The 17,583-nt window shown below is 36.8% G+C and overlaps 3 protein-coding genes across 3 annotated transcripts in view; 1 reads left to right on the top strand and 2 right to left on the bottom strand.

Annotated features, from left to right (window-relative positions):
• LOC125054801 overlaps positions 1-17,583 on the bottom strand; it is a 151,093-nt gene that overhangs the window by 108,658 nt on the left and 24,852 nt on the right. The window contains exon 2 of the mRNA XM_047656912.1: positions 5,473-5,548. Within this exon, the coding sequence (XP_047512868.1) occupies positions 5,473-5,548 (76 nt within the window). The remainder of the gene's footprint in view (positions 1-5,472; positions 5,549-17,583) is intronic.
• On the top strand, positions 7,293-9,330 carry LOC125054845. The gene is made up of 2 exons (XM_047656976.1): positions 7,293-7,721; positions 8,474-9,330. Exons 1-2 carry the CDS (start codon positions 7,293-7,295, stop codon positions 9,290-9,292), a joined length of 1,248 nt encoding a protein of 415 aa, XP_047512932.1. The 3' UTR covers positions 9,293-9,330.
• Positions 7,720-9,797, bottom strand: LOC125054871 (myosin tail region-interacting protein MTI1-like). The gene is made up of 3 exons (XM_047657011.1): positions 9,527-9,797; positions 9,308-9,411; positions 7,720-8,435 (listed from the first exon to the last, which is right to left on the bottom strand). Exons 1-3 carry the CDS (start codon positions 9,756-9,758, stop codon positions 7,812-7,814), a joined length of 960 nt encoding a protein of 319 aa, XP_047512967.1. The 5' UTR covers positions 9,759-9,797; the 3' UTR covers positions 7,720-7,811.

The raw sequence follows: 17,583 nt of genomic DNA, 5'->3' as shown, positions 1-17,583 counted from the left end.
CCACCTGTTGATCTATAAAATGTTTATAGAAAGTACTTCCATTCAAAGTGTGAGCTAACTGACTTGACTTACTTGACTTAATGTCCTATAACCCCTAGTTGGGGCAGAGGGCGTCCACAGTGAGTCTCCATCGCGTTCTGTCTTGAGCCTCGTATTTTACCTCACTCCAAGTCTTTCCGGCTCTCTTTGCCTCGTCTGCGACTGTACGGCGCCAGGTTTGCTTGGGACGGCCACGTTTCCGCTTTCCTTGCGGGTTCCAATCAAGCGCCTGCTTGGGAATATGATTGGGATCCCTTCGGAGTGTATGGCCTATCCAATTCCACTTGCGTCGTTTGATCTGCTGGCTGATCGGGGTTTCTCGGCAGCGCTCCCAAAGTTGCTCGTTAGAGATTTTTTCAGGCCAGTAGATGCCCAGAATACGGCGAAGACAGCGGTTGACGAAGACTTGGAGTCGGTGCGAGATGTCTTTGGTGACCTTCCACGTTTCACACCCATAGAGCAGCACAGACTTGACGTTGGATCCGAATATTTTAAACTTGATTCGACGCGTCAACATCCGTGACTGCCATACAGGCCGAAGTTGTGCAAAGGTTGCTCGGGCCTTGGCAATGCGTGAAGTGATGTCCTCTTCTGTACCTCCAGTTTCAGACACGACGCTTCCGAGGTAAACAAACTTTTGAACGCTTTCTACGTCCTCTACACCCATCCGCAATGGGGTGCGGTTCTCAACTCCAACACGCATTTCTTTCGTTTTCCGGGTGTTGATTTTGAGTCCCGCAATTCCCGCCTCGCGTTCCAGGTCGTCCAACTTAGATTGCATGTCGCGGTGCGTGTGACTTAACAGACATAGGTCATCGGCATAATCCAAATCTTCCAAGATGTTGGTTAATCCCCACTCTATTCCGCGGCGCTTGTTCTGATGTGTGCGATGCATAATCCCGTCGAGAACAACCAGGAAAAGTAGTGGCGAGAGTAAGCAGCCTTGACGGACGCCCGCATGCACTTGAATATCGTCTGAAACGAGGCCGTCGTGAGTCACTCTACAAGAATAGTTCCGATAGCTGGCCTTTATTAGGTTAATTATCTTTGGCGGGACACCAATGTTAGAGAGTCGCGACCATATGCTGCTCCATCTCAGCGTATCGAAAGCTTTTTCGAAATCAACAAAGGTAAGATAAATCTCCCTCTACCATTCTGATGCCTGTTCGAGAATGATACGAAGAGTATTAATTTGGTCAGTACACGAGCGATTAGGCCGGAAGCCAGCTTGTTCTATGCGAAGGAGAGGCTCGATGGCTCCAGACAACCTGTCCAAGATAATTCTGCAGAAAACCTTGGAAGGGGCAGAGAGCAAGGTGATACCTCTCCAATTGCTGCATTGGCTTAGATCACCTTTTTTGGGCACAGTTATAAGAAGGCCCCTGTTCCAGTCCTCCGGAAGCTTCTCGCTGGTCCAGATTTTGCCAATCAAAGGTGTTAGCGTGTCGACTGTGGTAGCCAAGTCCGCTTTTAACATTTCTGCAGCTATTAAGTCGAGACCTGGTGCTTTACCAGTCTTAAGACCCATGACCGCTCTCGCTACCTCATCACGTGTGGGTGGTTCGACGTCGATGTCAAGTAGCCTGGGTGGTGGAGAAGTATATTGCGGGGCATCTGACGTAGACAAAGCTGTGGGCCGAAAGGTTTCCTCAAAGTGCTCACGCCAGCGTCGTAGTTGCCCTTCTGAAGTTACGATAAGCTGACCATCTTTTGATTTTAGAGGCTTCTTACGCTGACTTCTCTTCCCTGCCAAGATATTAGTAGCTTTATAAAGTTCTCTCATGTTGCCGGTGTTAGCGGCAGTTTGAGCGTGGTCAGCAATACCGTCAACCCACAACCTTCTGTCATTACGCGAGCTGCGATAGATTTTCTTACGAATCTGTCGATACTGCTGCCTGAGGTCGGCTTGTAGTAGCTCGTCGCTGGTTCCTAGCAGTTTTAGGTGGAGTTCCCTACGGTCGTTTATCAACTGCCAAGTGGTTTGTGACATCCAATCCTCGCGCGGGTGCTTAGTGTGACCTAAGACGAATGAGCTGGTCTCTGTGTAGGCCACTTTGATGCGTTTCCACTCTTCGTCTATTGAGTCATCGTCAGCATGCAGTCCTGTGAAGCGGTTACGAAGTTCAAGCCTGAACCTATTCATAGTTTCAGGGTCTCGCAGTTTAGTGACGTCAAACCTTCTTCCAGCCCTACCAGGAACACCGGCTGGTCGCGCAACCGCAACCTTAAGTCGCATTTCGGCAACAACCAGATGGTGGTCGCTGTCAATATCAGCGCCTCTTCGGTTTCGGACATCAAGGAGCGACGAGCGCCAGTTCGAACTGATAGCAAGGTGGTCAATTTGGTTTTTCGTTAAGCCATCAGGGGAGTTCCATGTGTACTTATGTACATCTCTATGAATGAAAAGTGTCCCACCGATGGTCAGGTCATGGTGTTGGCAAAACTCTATAAACCGTTCACCATTCTCGTTTCGCGCACCAAGTCCGTGTTTTCCCATGTTACGCTCACAGTTGCTGTTTTCGCTTCCAACCTTTGCGTTAAGATCCCCCATGACGATCACAATGTCTTGTTTCTTAATACCTTTAAGTGTGGCATTTAGAGTGTTGTAAAAGTCATCCTTGGTGTCTTCCGCAGACGTGTTGGTGGGAGCGTAACACTGCACAATGGAGATCTTCCGGGCTCTTGAGTTGAAACGGGCCCAAATGATTCGGTCTGAGATCGGTTTCCAGTCCAAAAGGCTTTTCTTTGCGGAGTTAGAGAGGAGGAAAGCGACACCATATTCAAGGTCGTCATCCTCATTTTCCTTCCCGGAGTATAGAAGAGTTAGGCCTTTGGACGTTCTCAGTTCGCCAAAACCATTTCTACGCACTTCGCTTAAGCCCAGTATTTGCAGATTGTATCTAAGCATTTCTGCTTCTGCTTGTGCTAGTCGAGTGTCGTTGCTAAGCGTTTTTACATTCCAAAAAGCAATTCGTGTCCGTGATTTAATGCCAAGTGAGCTAACTGAAGTGTTTGATAATACACCTACACGATTTACTTCTAGATCATTGGCATATGATGGTTTTGTTTCACCATATTGGAATATGTAATTTTTTATTTTTATTATGTATCCCCAATTCAATTAAAATAATTACATGTAAAGATAAGTGATCTCACTGAACTTGAATAACTAAGTTTAAAACTGAGCTTTAAATCATACAGAATTCTGAGTCTCAGACTTTGAAGGTTGTTATTTTTTTCTAATTTTTATACACAGCTTGTATAAAATAACTTCTATGTAAAATTCCTTTAAGACAAATTTTCGCGTCATTATGTATGACAGAATATGCGAATTTTCCATTTTACCACAATAACATTTTTGTAACATATTCTTGCAAATAAATTACATATTATTATAATAAAAATAATAATGTTTGAATTGATCGGCAATTACTTCTGTTTGGGTATCAAAAGTTATTTGGTACACGCAAATTCGCATTGTTCACTAACAATGAAGTAATAGTCGATGACATATTGAACCTATAAATAAAACAATGATTCCCGAATATTTAGTGATGAGCTAGCTGTGATGCCAACGTACCCATTATTTGAGGCGCCTGATTAGATTTATGATTATTTAAAGACATCAATTAACATTTGTCAGGGCTGTCGATACTTTTTTAATCTTGTAAATTACTTATGTTTGTATTCGTTTTTAGAATATAAGCTCAAATAAGACCTGAAGAAGGAATAAAATTATTAGTGTGAGTCAGTCAATGTCATGCTTCTGCTTTGAAAGTTCTAATGATATCCTAGAATCTAAGGACAGATTTAAAATTTAAAAACCACGCTCCAAGATTTTTATCATAGTAGGGAAATGCGTTCTTCGGTCCCACTAAAACCCCACGGCGCCACCAGCTATTTCCCGAGGCAGGACACGGTAACAGCGCAGCCATGTCCGTTTTGGCTGTTTCGGCCCTCAACGGCTATTAATTATGTGGGTTAGATAATGGCACAGCAAGGACCCCACTCACTTCGACCTATTCACCCTGGTTTGTAGATCTGCGGGAGGTCGGGTACAATGCTTGCAAGGATTCGTCAGCATCCCGTCTTGTACCTTTGAACCCCCACTGAAACGCCTGCGAGCCCAAAACAAAACGCGTCGAAAGGTAGACGCTCCAAGACGTTGCCTTTACTATTCTCAACTCCTTCAAGGTAAACGTGAAATAATGTTTAAAGTTTCGTTTCTCGACAGCTCGTTTATACTTATACTAACAGAATCCCAATTTTTTCATACAATATTTAAGAGATCTTGTGGTACACCTTAAACTCAATCAGTCTCTAAAATCTCTAAATATAGAGGCTTAAGCCTCAACCCTAGTCAAGTTCAATGTTGTATCCGTAATATTTCGTCTCACGATGGGACGTCCACGTGCGATGTAAAACCATGTTAACGAAATTGAAAGTAATTCCAATGTTATTAGTGTTATATAGCATTTTGTAATACGCCGGCCTTTAATTTATAAATATCTTTAGACCTTTCCATAGAGATCCGTGGGAATGTGTGGGTGTTAGAATGTATAAAATTGTTAATAGGTTGAATACACGTAAATGGGTTATGTATTTGCTCAACGTAGGTATTTTTTTTTTACTTCGATATTTGACTAACCTAAGAAAAAAATTATTTAGGCAAATATTCTTCAGCAATCTGACAGAAAACGTTTGCCTTATCTGCATGCAAAATAAAACTAACTCATAGTTTTGTCTTAGTATTATTATTGTCAAAGAAGACCCATTTCCATGAGCGCTTCTTGTTATTTGGAATCATTGTTGTATCGTTTGAATTGATAGACATAATAATCTGCGATTGTCAAATTGTGTACAATTGGTTACAGTTATAAATCGATACACCGAAAACTGATTTATTGATATTTTGTGAAATGGCACGCTTTAGTTGCGGGCGTTAGATCGTCATTAGATGGTGATTTATGGCCGCGGTCAAATTTTAAAGTCAAGGCAAACAAGGTGAATGAACTATGTATCATGTTGTCTTTAGTCTTATTTTTCGTTGTATTTAGCGCTCCTTCTCTCGAGTGACTCACACTGTATTGGATAGACTTTCTCTGAGGTCGTAAATTCAAACCCCGGCGGCATTTCAATGTGCGCCTCTAAGACTCGCTTGTTCGATGATGGAAGACATCGAGAGGGAACCGGCATGCCTTAGACCCAAAAAGTCTTTAGTGTGTATCAGGCATAGACGGCTGTTCGCCTACGTGCCGTTTAGAAAAAACAAATGAATGTTGTGTTGTTCAAACTGTTGTTCAAAATGTTCAAACTGTTACAAAAATTTGAGGCCCAGACCAATAGTTGAGGCGTCTCAGATTTTTTTTGTTATCGTTTATTTTAAATAAAATCTATCAATACTGCTACAACTGTTAGTTTGTAAATACTTACATTGTGTGTAAAGTGATGTCTAGATAGGGTCCATGATACGCAATTACTTAAGAAGATGGCTGCTATAAGCAGCGATCTGAAACAAAATATAAAATAATTACTTTTAATAAATTATTTTTAAATGTAAGTTCGTGCTCCTATTTCACCATGCCTTCTGCTGATAGAGGACAAATCTTTGTTTTTAATTTATGTTATTATTATTAATTACTTAAAATGTCACATGGGGCATGGTGTAATGGTTGCAGCTCCTTACAAACATTTTGTAAAACAAAAAAATGGCGATTAAAAAGAGTGACGGAGAGTATATTGCCAGTTCTTCTCTCCCGTTCTACGCCCTTGATTTGAGAACTGGCAGTAAATGTAAAATTAGAAGCATTAATATGTATTTCTTTACTGACAAGTCATAAGTGTACACTATGTTACCTATGTGATTAAATGATTTTTTATTTAACATTACTAATAATAAATTAAGTAGACACGTTTTGCGTTGATTTATTAGATTAATTCTACAAACAATTTCATAGAATTCTGTAGCAATGTAAAATCAATTTTATTGTTACAATTGATAAGTTAAAAATAATTTCAAAAATGTTAACTGACTGTAAAACGCGACGTCAGATCCTTAGCGATAGAAGCCGACACTTTAATCAGTTTCGAATATCTTTGAAACCAACTACATATAGCCACTAAAGCGGTGGTCTTTTGAATGGTTTATACGTTTTAGGTGAATAATGGTTTCTCTGATGGGCATAAACAAGTTCAACTAGAGTGTTGACTTGTGACTTTGGAATAGTCCTATTCTGGTCGAAAAAATAATAATGCCCCGTGCCTTATTCACAAAAACAACAGAATATTACTAAACATTAGCGCCTACTGATTATTTAATTATTTTAGTCAATCTGACAGAATTGAGCGTCCGAATATCAATCTTTCGGTTGTTAAAATTCTTGCATCACTTACGTAGACGAAGGACGTTTTGTTTTATATAAAGATGGTGGATATTAAGAAAAAGTTCTCTTTAACACATGAAATAATACAAATTCAGATTGTTTAGAACCTGCCATTGTTAAAATTATTTACTTGAATCTGATAGGAATTATTTGTTAAAATGATTACTCCAAGATATAAATAGATAAAAGACAATATGATGATTATATCGGAGAAACGGGCTTTGGGTCCCGTGGGATAAATGTCGATAAATCTCTGTTAGAAAGTGGCTGGGTTAATTACTATGCATGATTCGAACAAAACATTATTAAGCTGTTATAAAAACTATATTAAAATATTTCAATTCGACTTAACAAACTCTTACTGTATCTAATAATACCTTACGATTCTGTTGGATTTTTTGTACAGTCACATAGCTATTACAGATAGCTATAATAGATAGCTATTATAGATAGCTATATATATCTCATAAATAAATTAAGGACAATAAGATAGCCATATATATGCCACCGAATAGTAATGTATAATTTTAAGACCTAATACTATTCTGGACTAGGATTATGACGTAATAAAGTATTTTTAGCTATGACATTGTTAAAATTTTATATGGCCTGCAGTCATTATGGTAGTCAGATACGGAAGTCTCATTAGAATACGTGAATAGCCGCGTACTGACTGAGCGAGCAGCCTCGCGAAGCAGCCTCGGACGTTTGCTTCGCAACGTTTGCCGCGCGAGGCAGCCTCGGTCTGTAAGTTTTCTAATCCGAGGCTGCCTCGCGCGGCAAGTCCGAGCCATCGTGAGCATCGACGCTCAGTTTAACTTGAAGTCGAATAGAGACCGCGCGTGCCCGTATAGTTTGCCCGAGACCACCATGAGGCCGCACATTCGGAAAGCTGTCGCTACCACTGCCTTTTTAATAATTCTAAGGCTTGCAAAAAAAAGAAAACAGAAAACTAAACGTTTTTGGATTAAACTCTTATACAAAAATAGATTACAGGCTGGGAACAGATTATTTGAAGAGTTGTGCTTCGATGACGAAGAAAAAAATTTCACTCGAATGAGTAAAATCGAATTTGACAATGTGTATTCTCTCATAAACGCCAAAATAAGCAAGAAGGACACAAATTTTCGAGAAGCAATATCCGCTAGGGAAAGATTATTAGTGACGTTGAGATTTTTGGCCACAGGAGATTCTTATACCAGTCTACAGTATCTATTTCGTATATCAAAACAAAGGATATCGGTTATAGTTCCTGAAGTCTGTGATGCTATAATTGAGGTGTTAAAGGATTATGTTAAGGTAAAATAAAATTACATATTTTTATTATTTTTTTATTAATCTGATTAGAAAATTGGACAAATAATATAAGAAAATTAAACAAACAAATATTTAATGATGAGGAGCTGGAGAAGGAGGAGGGGGAGGCATCGAAATTGGTGAGATAGGAGGCATTGGTGAGGCAGCAGGCATCGGTGAAGTAGAAGGCATCGATGAGGCAGGAGGCATCGGTGAAGTAGGAGGCATCGGTGAAGTAGGAGGCATCGGTGAGGTAGAAGGCATTGGTGAGGCAGCAGGCATCGAATATGTAGATGGCGTCGATGAGGAAGAGGGATGAGACATATATCTTAAATTATCGTGTTCACCATATGATTGAGTATAATAACTATAACCACTGTATGCTCCCATGTCTGCATCAAAGATAATTTTATTTATTGCATTTTTTACGTATGCTAATGTAATTTTATCATACTTTCTCAACTCATTTCCTATATATTGGCCATACACATTATAGGGATCATTTTTTTCTGATATATTATCGCTTGCACACTGTTGTAAGAGTGTTAATGCTTCAGATATGGCGTTATCAGTAAGATCATCACTTTCGTTCATTTTGGATCTCTTTTTAGGTCTAGTTGACTTTTGTTTAGGTCCTTCCGTTGTCGTCGAGTTTGAAGTTTCATTTTTTTCTTCGTTATAACCGTCATCATTTCGAGTATTATCCAGACTTGCATTCTGTAAAGATAGAAATTATTACTTAATTTTATTTACAGATACCATCATCCGAAGAAGAGTGGCTTACCATAGCGAAAGAGTTTGAGAGCAAATGGAATTTCCCACATGTCATAGGAGCAATAGATGGGAAGCATGTTATATTACAGTCGCCGATAAATAGTGGCAATGATTATGACTGTTACAAAATGTTTCCAAGTATAGTGCTGTTTGCTTTAGTTGACGCTAACTATAAATTTCTGTACGTAGACGTTGGCAGCAAAGGACGTATATCAGATGGCGGTGTGTTTAAAAATACCAATTTATATAAAAAGGTCGAAAAGAAGGAATTGAACATTCCTTCACCAGAAATATTACAAATACCGTATAAAATTGCAGTGCCCTATTTTATTCTAGGCGATAAAGCTTTTGCTCTCAATGATTACACATTGAAACCTTATGAAGGTACTCCAGAAAGAGGTTCAATGGAAAGGATTTTCAATTACAGGCTGTCCAGAGCAAGAAGAGTTGTGGAGAATGCCTTTGGCATTTTAAGCTCCGTTTTTAGAGTACTGAGGAAGCCGCTACTATTAGAACCAGAAAAAGCTACGAAAGTCGTATTGACTACCATATGCTTATATAACTACTTGCGTAGAGATTTAGCTTCCTCACAAAGGTTCACTCCCCCAGGATCATTCGATGCCGAAGTTGAAGGGACAGTAATACCCGGCCGATGGCGACAGGATACAGAAATGTCATCAATGCTATCTATTCAAGCCATACCACGGCGAGGATCAACAAATATAAAAGAAATACGTTCACATTTAGGGAGACATTTCATAACAAACGGAGCAATTTCTTGGCAGAATAATTATCAGTAAATAATAGGTACTCACTTCTTCACCTAAAGTATCTTGTGTATTTCCTGGGTGATTTCTATCTCCTAGAAAACTGAAGGCTTCATAGGCATACCAATTCGAAACATATATTTCACCACGACCTGCAGTATAAAATAAAATAAAATAATATTAGAAATAATATAAAAACCGATGTAACTTTGAATATAATAAAATGAATGTTGTTAACCCTAATCATAAACATTAAATAATAAATACCTGATCCTGTGATTCGGCTTTTTTTTTCTCTCGACTTTTCCCTCCTGTAAGACCCTAGTAAAGAGTCCATTTTTTTCTTTAATTCAGCTATTGGAAGGTTCATTTCCTGGCTTATTTTTCTCCATGCATCTTCCCTTAGTCCTCTATTTGTGTAATCAGGACATTGCGCATCCCAAAGTCGTCTATATTCACCATATAGTCGTATTAATTTAAGACACTGTTCTTTATCCATGACGCACAACTAACACGCAACGAATAAGCGAGGCAAAACACTACCATCTTGAGTGAGCGCGGCAAACGTACTGAGGCGCCTTTGAACATCGACAAAAACCGACAACGTTCGGCTCGGGCCGCGGCACGCTCGGGCGAGGCAGCGCGTGCGTTTGCCTCGGGCGAGGCACGTCTTGACCGACCGAGGATTTGCCTCGCGAGGCAGCCTCGCGAGGCTGCTCGCTCAGTCAGTACGCGGCTAATTAGTTGTCATAACCGAACAAAAGATATTTTATTTTATATTTATTTACAGATCACTAACCATATTTATGAGTACTTTAGAGGCGTTCATTGGGCGCATTTGTAACTAAACATCATGAACATCGTTCGAGCATGTCTAGTAATGTGTATCTACCAAAGGAAAATATATGCTTTGTAACTCTACTAACTAAAATAATAAGTCTAATAATAGGGACTATTGAGTTTTTGCACGGAATTTCTAGTTCCCCTTCCCAAATAATTGCTAGCGATATTGAAAGAACTATTTGTTTAAAATCGTTTATTAAAACCTAAATATAATAATCAAATATACAGTATTTACAATTTTCTTAACCTATATAGTAATAATAAAAATTAATAATTTTTTTTTTAAAAAGTATAGTCTTTTTGGCAGTGTACCTTTAACGCTGGCAGCATTTCCTCGCTGTATTGCGATGCTTATTCGTTGAGCGTGGAAAGCACCAGCTCTAGGGTCACCGGTACTATCTACCAGGCGCCAACTTAAATCTTTAATTACCGCCTGTGCACTTGAACCCCACGGCCAAGTACTCCGAAGGGAACAAAATCGAAGTTGGAGGAAAGACTTGAATATTTTATCCGTTTATTATTTTCCGCCTGCTCTGCGGTCGCCCCAGCTATATATATTATATATTTAAAATGGATCACTATGGCCATTGGATGTTACAGAGTATCCGCACTAACGTTGTCGTAAAAAGATATCTAAAAATGTGTGCTAAGAGTACACTGCCCTCGAAATTCGATTCTAAAGGAAGTTCCTGTCGATATAGTCTGTATATGTAGATTAATTGACAGTCGGACGCGGCGCGCAGATCGGTTTACCATCCTCCGGAACAAGCCATTTGTAATGCCAAGTTCATTATACAATGCCAGACACATTAATTATTATGGTATTCATTTAATAATGGAGAACACATTGCTAATACGTTTGGAAGATAAAACGAACTACAGATTCCTTATGAATATTACTACAAATTAATATTGTTCTATTTCTGTAATTTGTATTATAATTATAGCTTAATCAAGAGATCTTTATACAATACTTCTACATTAATATTACATAGCGGAAAGATTTGAATGTTTGTTTAAATTCAATAGGCTTCAAAACTACCGAATCGATTTGACACTAACACTAACTGAATACACAAGAATGGCATTGTTCATTATTTCTTATGAAAATGTTTAGGTATTTTTTTAATCGAATTTGTGTTAAGCTTTAATGGTAGAAAATACATACATACCTATTATAAAACAAATACTATTACGTACGTATTTTTAGAAGCTTTCTGTTGTATGTATCTACCAAAGTATACCCAACAGGTGTACACCGTGTAATCACAAATCATTGGCTATGTTTGAATAGTGTTAGACAAACTGCAAAGTTATCATAGCTTTTGTGTGTCCACTTAACACAGATGGGTATGTTTGTACTTAACAGAGCCATTCAACGCGCTAGATTTCGGCAAATATTCATTATTTACTGTCTTGTTTTTCTCCTCGTATATACTGTGTACTAAGTAAATAGCCATTTTGATAACTTTAAAAAGACCGATGTAAAGATGTGCAGACGCTAATAAAATATTTAAGTTGGCGCCTGGTAGATTGTACCGGTGAACCCAGAGCTGGTTCTTTGTTCGCATAACGAAACAGTATCGCAATACAGCAAGTTGCTTCCAGCATTAAGTACAACAAGCAAAAGTACTAGTGCCACAGGGACCAAACGTTTTAAATTTGTAATCTATTTATCCATTTTTAATTATTATTATTACTAAGTGAGTTAAGAATATATTTTTTTACATTTCTGCCCAAAGCTATCATTGCAGACTAATTTGAGTAAAAATATACAGGTTTGAATATTCCCGAATATTATTTTTTTAACATTACTTAAACACAATTGTAACAGTAGTAGTAGTTGAAATCGCTAACTACTTTCATGTGTCAAGCTACCATCTGAGTCATAGCTTTAGTAGTGAAAGTAGGAAACATTAATTAGCACAGTAAGAAAGATAAAACTAAACATTAAAAAAAAGATATAGTACCTATATAGATATAGGTAGTGGTAGAGCCGTGTTGGCCTAGCTCAGTACACTCGCTGTGGACACACGGGAAAGCGCACCCAGCACTCGTGTGAAACCATTGAGTAATATAAGGTTAAAGTGTAAAAGAAAATAAATAAACCAACCTTATACCTAAGTCTGACTGATCAGATTAAAACAAGTAATAAAAATTTTTTCGAACGTTAGACGCGGTTAACTGATCGATATTGCCTATTAATTAAATAATTCAAAACACGCAGTTTGTATGCAAAATTCATTGACGTACTTCCGATCGAGACGAGACGCCTGCGCGTCTGCAACAGCTATTAATATATAGTCTAAGAGATATACTACATGTACTAAGACGTCTAGATAACTCAAACTCAAACTCAAAATATCTTTATCCTCATAGGTAAACAACACTTAAGAACGTCAAAAAAGAAGTTAAATTAATTGTAAATTCACATTTACTACCAGTTCGCAAGTCAAGGGCGTAGAGCGGGTAAGAAGAACTGGCAAGAAACTTTCCGCCACTCTTTTTAATCGCTAAGTTTTGAGTCATACAAATTGTTTGAACTGGAGCAAATCAATCCCAAGGATCATTTAAGTATTAAATTTAAAGTATTAAATTAAAATATATCCATCACCCTTAATTTCATTTCTAACAAAAATCATAACTGATTTCAAAATCCAGTTATATTTTTTAGTTTTTACAATATTTATTATTTGTAAAGACTGGCTATGTAATCATTAAAACTAACTAATTGTATCAAGTGTCAATTAGCTTATTTATAAACAAGGATATGAAGATACTAAGAACTAACATACAAGAAAAATAGACTTTCAATTGTTAGTGGTAGGACCACTGACTTTTTTTAATTACCTTACAAATCCTTACAAAAGTACCGTCTACCTCGTCTTATAACAGAGGTTTATCTCCTGGGTTCTGTGCTTACTAAAAATAACTGATGACGTGTGAAAAGTAGAAACGAGTTTTCACGAGTAACGCAAAAACAATTTATAGGTTTGGTAATGTAAACATTTGTTCGTTGTTATGAAGTTCCCAAGAAAATCCGTTTTATTTTAAACAGGCCTAGAAGCTGGTTTGGCTCATTTTGTTCTAGTTTATTCCTCTATTTGTAGATAATATGAATGCAACAGAACATTATGAAAGTAATTAGGTAAGTTTATAAAAATATTAATCGTAATGGTATTTACACCACACCACGTTCAATTGTTTCAGTTTAAGTTTCAATCTAGTGTTTTAAAATGTATATATTACGGTGGACCTCAGATTTCCAAACAAAAGAGCTTAACTTTAATTGAATAATGACTTAATAAAAGATACTTCGATGCGCAGATTAGGTAGCTGATAAGAGCCGGAGATGAATGGTGAATTCGTATTTATGGAAACATGGTCGAAAGTTGTCTATGTTGCATCCTGTATACCCTTGCAGTATTTCCTACTTGGAGAAAAGCGGAATCTTCATCTGGATTAATTGATAAATAATAAATAGTTAATTGCATTGTTTTAAATAGAGCACAAATCATAAACATAAACAGGAATGAATAAATAAAAACTTTTTGTTCGTTTTAACAAAAATAATAAGAATAATAGTTTCATGTATAATCAAAATTCGTATGAGTGGTTTGAGTGCGTAAGTTATGGTTCAATGTAATAATAAGTCTTGGAACAAGTCGAATGATATCATAGACAATGGTCCACAAATTTTAATGTGCTAACTGTTAATGTCGTCATCGTCCTGGTGACACAATGCTACCAGTCTGGGAATAAATAGAATTAATAAATGCGATTTTTTTTAACATTATAGATATATCTAAAATGTATTAAATAGGCGTTAACTCTAGGGAATTCTTTTGACTGCATGCACCATGTTACCATTATATTTAATATGCATGTTATATGACAGTTAGAAATTATAAGGGAAAGGGTGAAATTCTAAATCAAAAGTCTAGCATAAGAATATCCTAAGCGATTTAAGGAAAAACTTACGTTGGTCCAAATTGCTTTACTCTAAAATCTATGATATAATATAGACAATAAATGCCTATGGGTTAATATAAGATCTATAGTTTTGCGTAAAGTACGACTTCCTTATGTCGAATCCTTATTGGATTCTAAGACCAGAGAGACATAATACGCGTTAAGTTAATTCTGAAAACTCCGATAGGATTTCCGACATATGTCTTTGCTAAGATGTATGTATAGAGATTCCTCCACTCCAATCCAAAAGTAAATATCATACATTTCGCTTCTGAAGCTTTGAATCAGTTTATAAGCTGTCTACACTACATTTTAAAATAGTCATCGTTTAAATCCTATATAAACAAACTAATCATCACTCAGTTTGCGGTGTGTTAGGAACCACATTTTAGCGTTCCTACGCATTCGCCTACATTGTGAGTTGAATGGTTGCAAAGTAGGAAATACAAAAAATACTCAAGACTACTTTAATATATGATATTTAATATTCTAATAAAACAAAACAAACAACCTTATAAAATATTATAAATCTAAAACAATTGGAGGTTTTGCCATTTGCTACCAAAGATAAAGATCTTAAAGATTATAATCGTTTCACGAGATTAAGGCTTTTATTTTTTAATAACTGGAAGTTTTAATAATAATGCCTTTTACTCGTTGGACTAATTTCTCCGAGCCACATTTGTTTTATTAAACAGTAACATAATTGTTCTAATTTTCAGACGTTAAACTGTTTAGCTCGCCAAAGAGTAATTGCTTAGATCAAACAAACGTTTAAGCACATAAATAAGACCTAATTCTACGCTGGGAACTAGGTTTATCGCTTTAGTATAGACTCAAATGTGATGAAAAGCAAGACGCATGACTCAAGCAACGTGAAGTGTTCAAAAGAATTTATCACAAAATCCTATAGTAATTACTATCAGCGGTGGGTAAAAAGAAATCTAGGTTTAGGTTTAAAGACTTTATTTCTCAAAAAAGACAAAAGATGTCACTTACATGAGAATAATACTCTAGATAACATAACATTGTAGTCGTTCTTAAAATAATCACAATAAAATATAGCCGTACATGCAATAAATTTAAAAAATAAAAGTAAACAAAGAAATATGAATTAAAAGTAAGTAATAAGAAATGAATTTAAAAGTAATGTGATGTAATCCCCAGGTACATAGTGTCAACGTCTGTTCCTATGCCCATGTTCTTAAACGGCAAGGGGATGATCAATCTACTCCAATCATATCCGAAACAATCATTTTTTCGTTGGGAATATACTAGATGACCTCTGGATCTGTGACTTTCCAACTAAACGACGAATCCTACACCACAAAATAAGGCTAAAAATAATCTACTTATAATATATTTTTAATACAAAGTCAAAAACTAGGCTCAAATTATTGAAACTACACAACAGACGCTAACCAGTAATCATTATTGTACCACAACAATTTTGCAATAAAAAATTCTGTCAAAAACATCTCGTATTTCACCACTGATTTAATTAGTGAAAATTTGTACTCGTGAGAACGAACAGTGACAAGCCTGCTAATTTAAAGTATTAAAAAACTACGTCCAATTGCTGCCGATCTAGATAGGTCATATCCTAGACATCGTTATAATCAATTAGCATCGCAACGCGCTTCACTAACCCGGACATCGAACCCGTACGACAAAAATTTAATAAACTGTTAATGTTCATGTTTTAATCTATTTTTATTAAGTACTAGGTATGCGGTTCCAACTGTATTAATTCGATTGCAGCACGATTATCTATAATTATAAAGCTTTTCTCGGTAAACTTTTAAATGCAAAAAGCCTATTTGTTTGCTATTAAAAGCTAGAATATATATATATAGGGGCGTTACTATATTTTTAAGATCCGGGCCTCAGATTTTGTAACTGTTTCGTGATCGTTTGTTTTTATAAAAGAAGTTTATCAATTATTTTTTACATAAAGTCATATATTGACACCTCATTAGTAAATATTTGACAAGGTCTGTGAGCACGGGTGACCGTATCGTATTTAATTGTCATTAATGATTAAACTGATTTATTGTTCATTACCTGTGGTGCATTTAATTAAGCGATTTTATTAACCATTAATATCTGTGCGATTTATCAGATAACACTCGTAGCAAAACTCAGTAAAATTTAATTAACGAGTTGATTTCTTGTTTTTTATTTCGTTGTTTCTCTCAAAAGAAAATACTTTTAAAATTAGGAAGAACTACGGGCGAAACAGGCTATATCTTTATATTCTTTTCTTTTCTAGAATTCAAGTCAGTTCGTTTATTTTCCAATTTAAGTTCTTCAGAGTGGTACGAGAGTTTCAAAATAATCTCGCGCCTTATCCAAACGCTCAGAGGTCAAATTAGGAAAATCCACGTGAGGATCTACTTTACTACACCTGTCATTTTAGAGCGTACCTGTGGCAAAATGCCAGCCTCGTACCAGGAAACTAGAAACGAATAGAAGGTATCCTTACCTGGCGCATGCGTTCTACCTGTCCTACCTGTTTCTATCACCATTTTACCTTGACATTGCAAGTGCGTTTCAAACAGTACCAATAAAGAGCGTAGTTGGTTCAAGTTACATTGGTCATTAGATGGAGAAGCCTTTTGACCTCTTTGACGCACGCGCCCTCAGCGCCAGTTACGGTGTTTAAACTTAATTAAACCCTACATATAACACGCTACTCGAAATATTAATATGCCCTGCCTTCTTATGTGTATACTTTATAAAATAAAAGTAGTTTCACGTTAAAAAACCTAATCACTAAATGTTTCTAGGTAATTTGTCACAAAGAAATTCTTTGTCCGAAATTCATCTAAAGTCAACGACCGAGAAATCATTTAATAAGTAATTAGATGGCATGTCGGAACAGCGCAAAGCAATTAGTCGCGGCGTGCTAGGGTCAATATTTGTCTGGTCGATTTTCGGGTATCTTTGACGGTAAAATTTCATTTCTTAGTAAGATTGTACGAAAAAATTTATTGCTAATTTTCCTTATATAACGTCGTTTTACAATAACAGAATTATTTCTGAGAATCTCATAAATGATACTTCTTATAACCAAGTTCAAAAACTTATACGGTTTTTTACGTGCTATTGTTATCAAACTAGATTTAAAGCAGGTTCTTATAAGCTTTTCCGGGGCAAAAGGATTATGTAAAGATATTTTGTACCTGTATCTGTTCGGCAGTTGTTTTTTTAATGATGGGCCAATAGGGCTACAATCGAAGGAGAAAACAATGTATTGAATAAAAACACTCTGCTATGTTTAAAAGCGCGAAATTTTGCTAAAATTGTGATTTTCCTAAAGTAGATCTCGTCCCTGAATACGCGGACAGTGTGGGCGGCGGAAATGTTATCAGTAATTCCGGTCACTATCAATGTATTGCCGTCAAATTGCTACTTATATTCGGACCTCGTTGGCGCGAACGAAATCTCTATACCCTCTTGCATCGCTTCAACCCTCGGCTACAGTAAGGTCTACACTCAGGGACTAG

Source organism: Pieris napi, chromosome 1, assembly GCF_905475465.1.
Source record: "Pieris napi chromosome 1, ilPieNapi1.2, whole genome shotgun sequence".
Lineage (NCBI taxonomy): Eukaryota > Metazoa > Arthropoda > Insecta > Lepidoptera > Pieridae > Pieris > Pieris napi.
The sequence above is the reverse complement of the archived record's forward strand: the minus strand, read 5'-3'. Positions and strand labels throughout refer to the sequence as shown.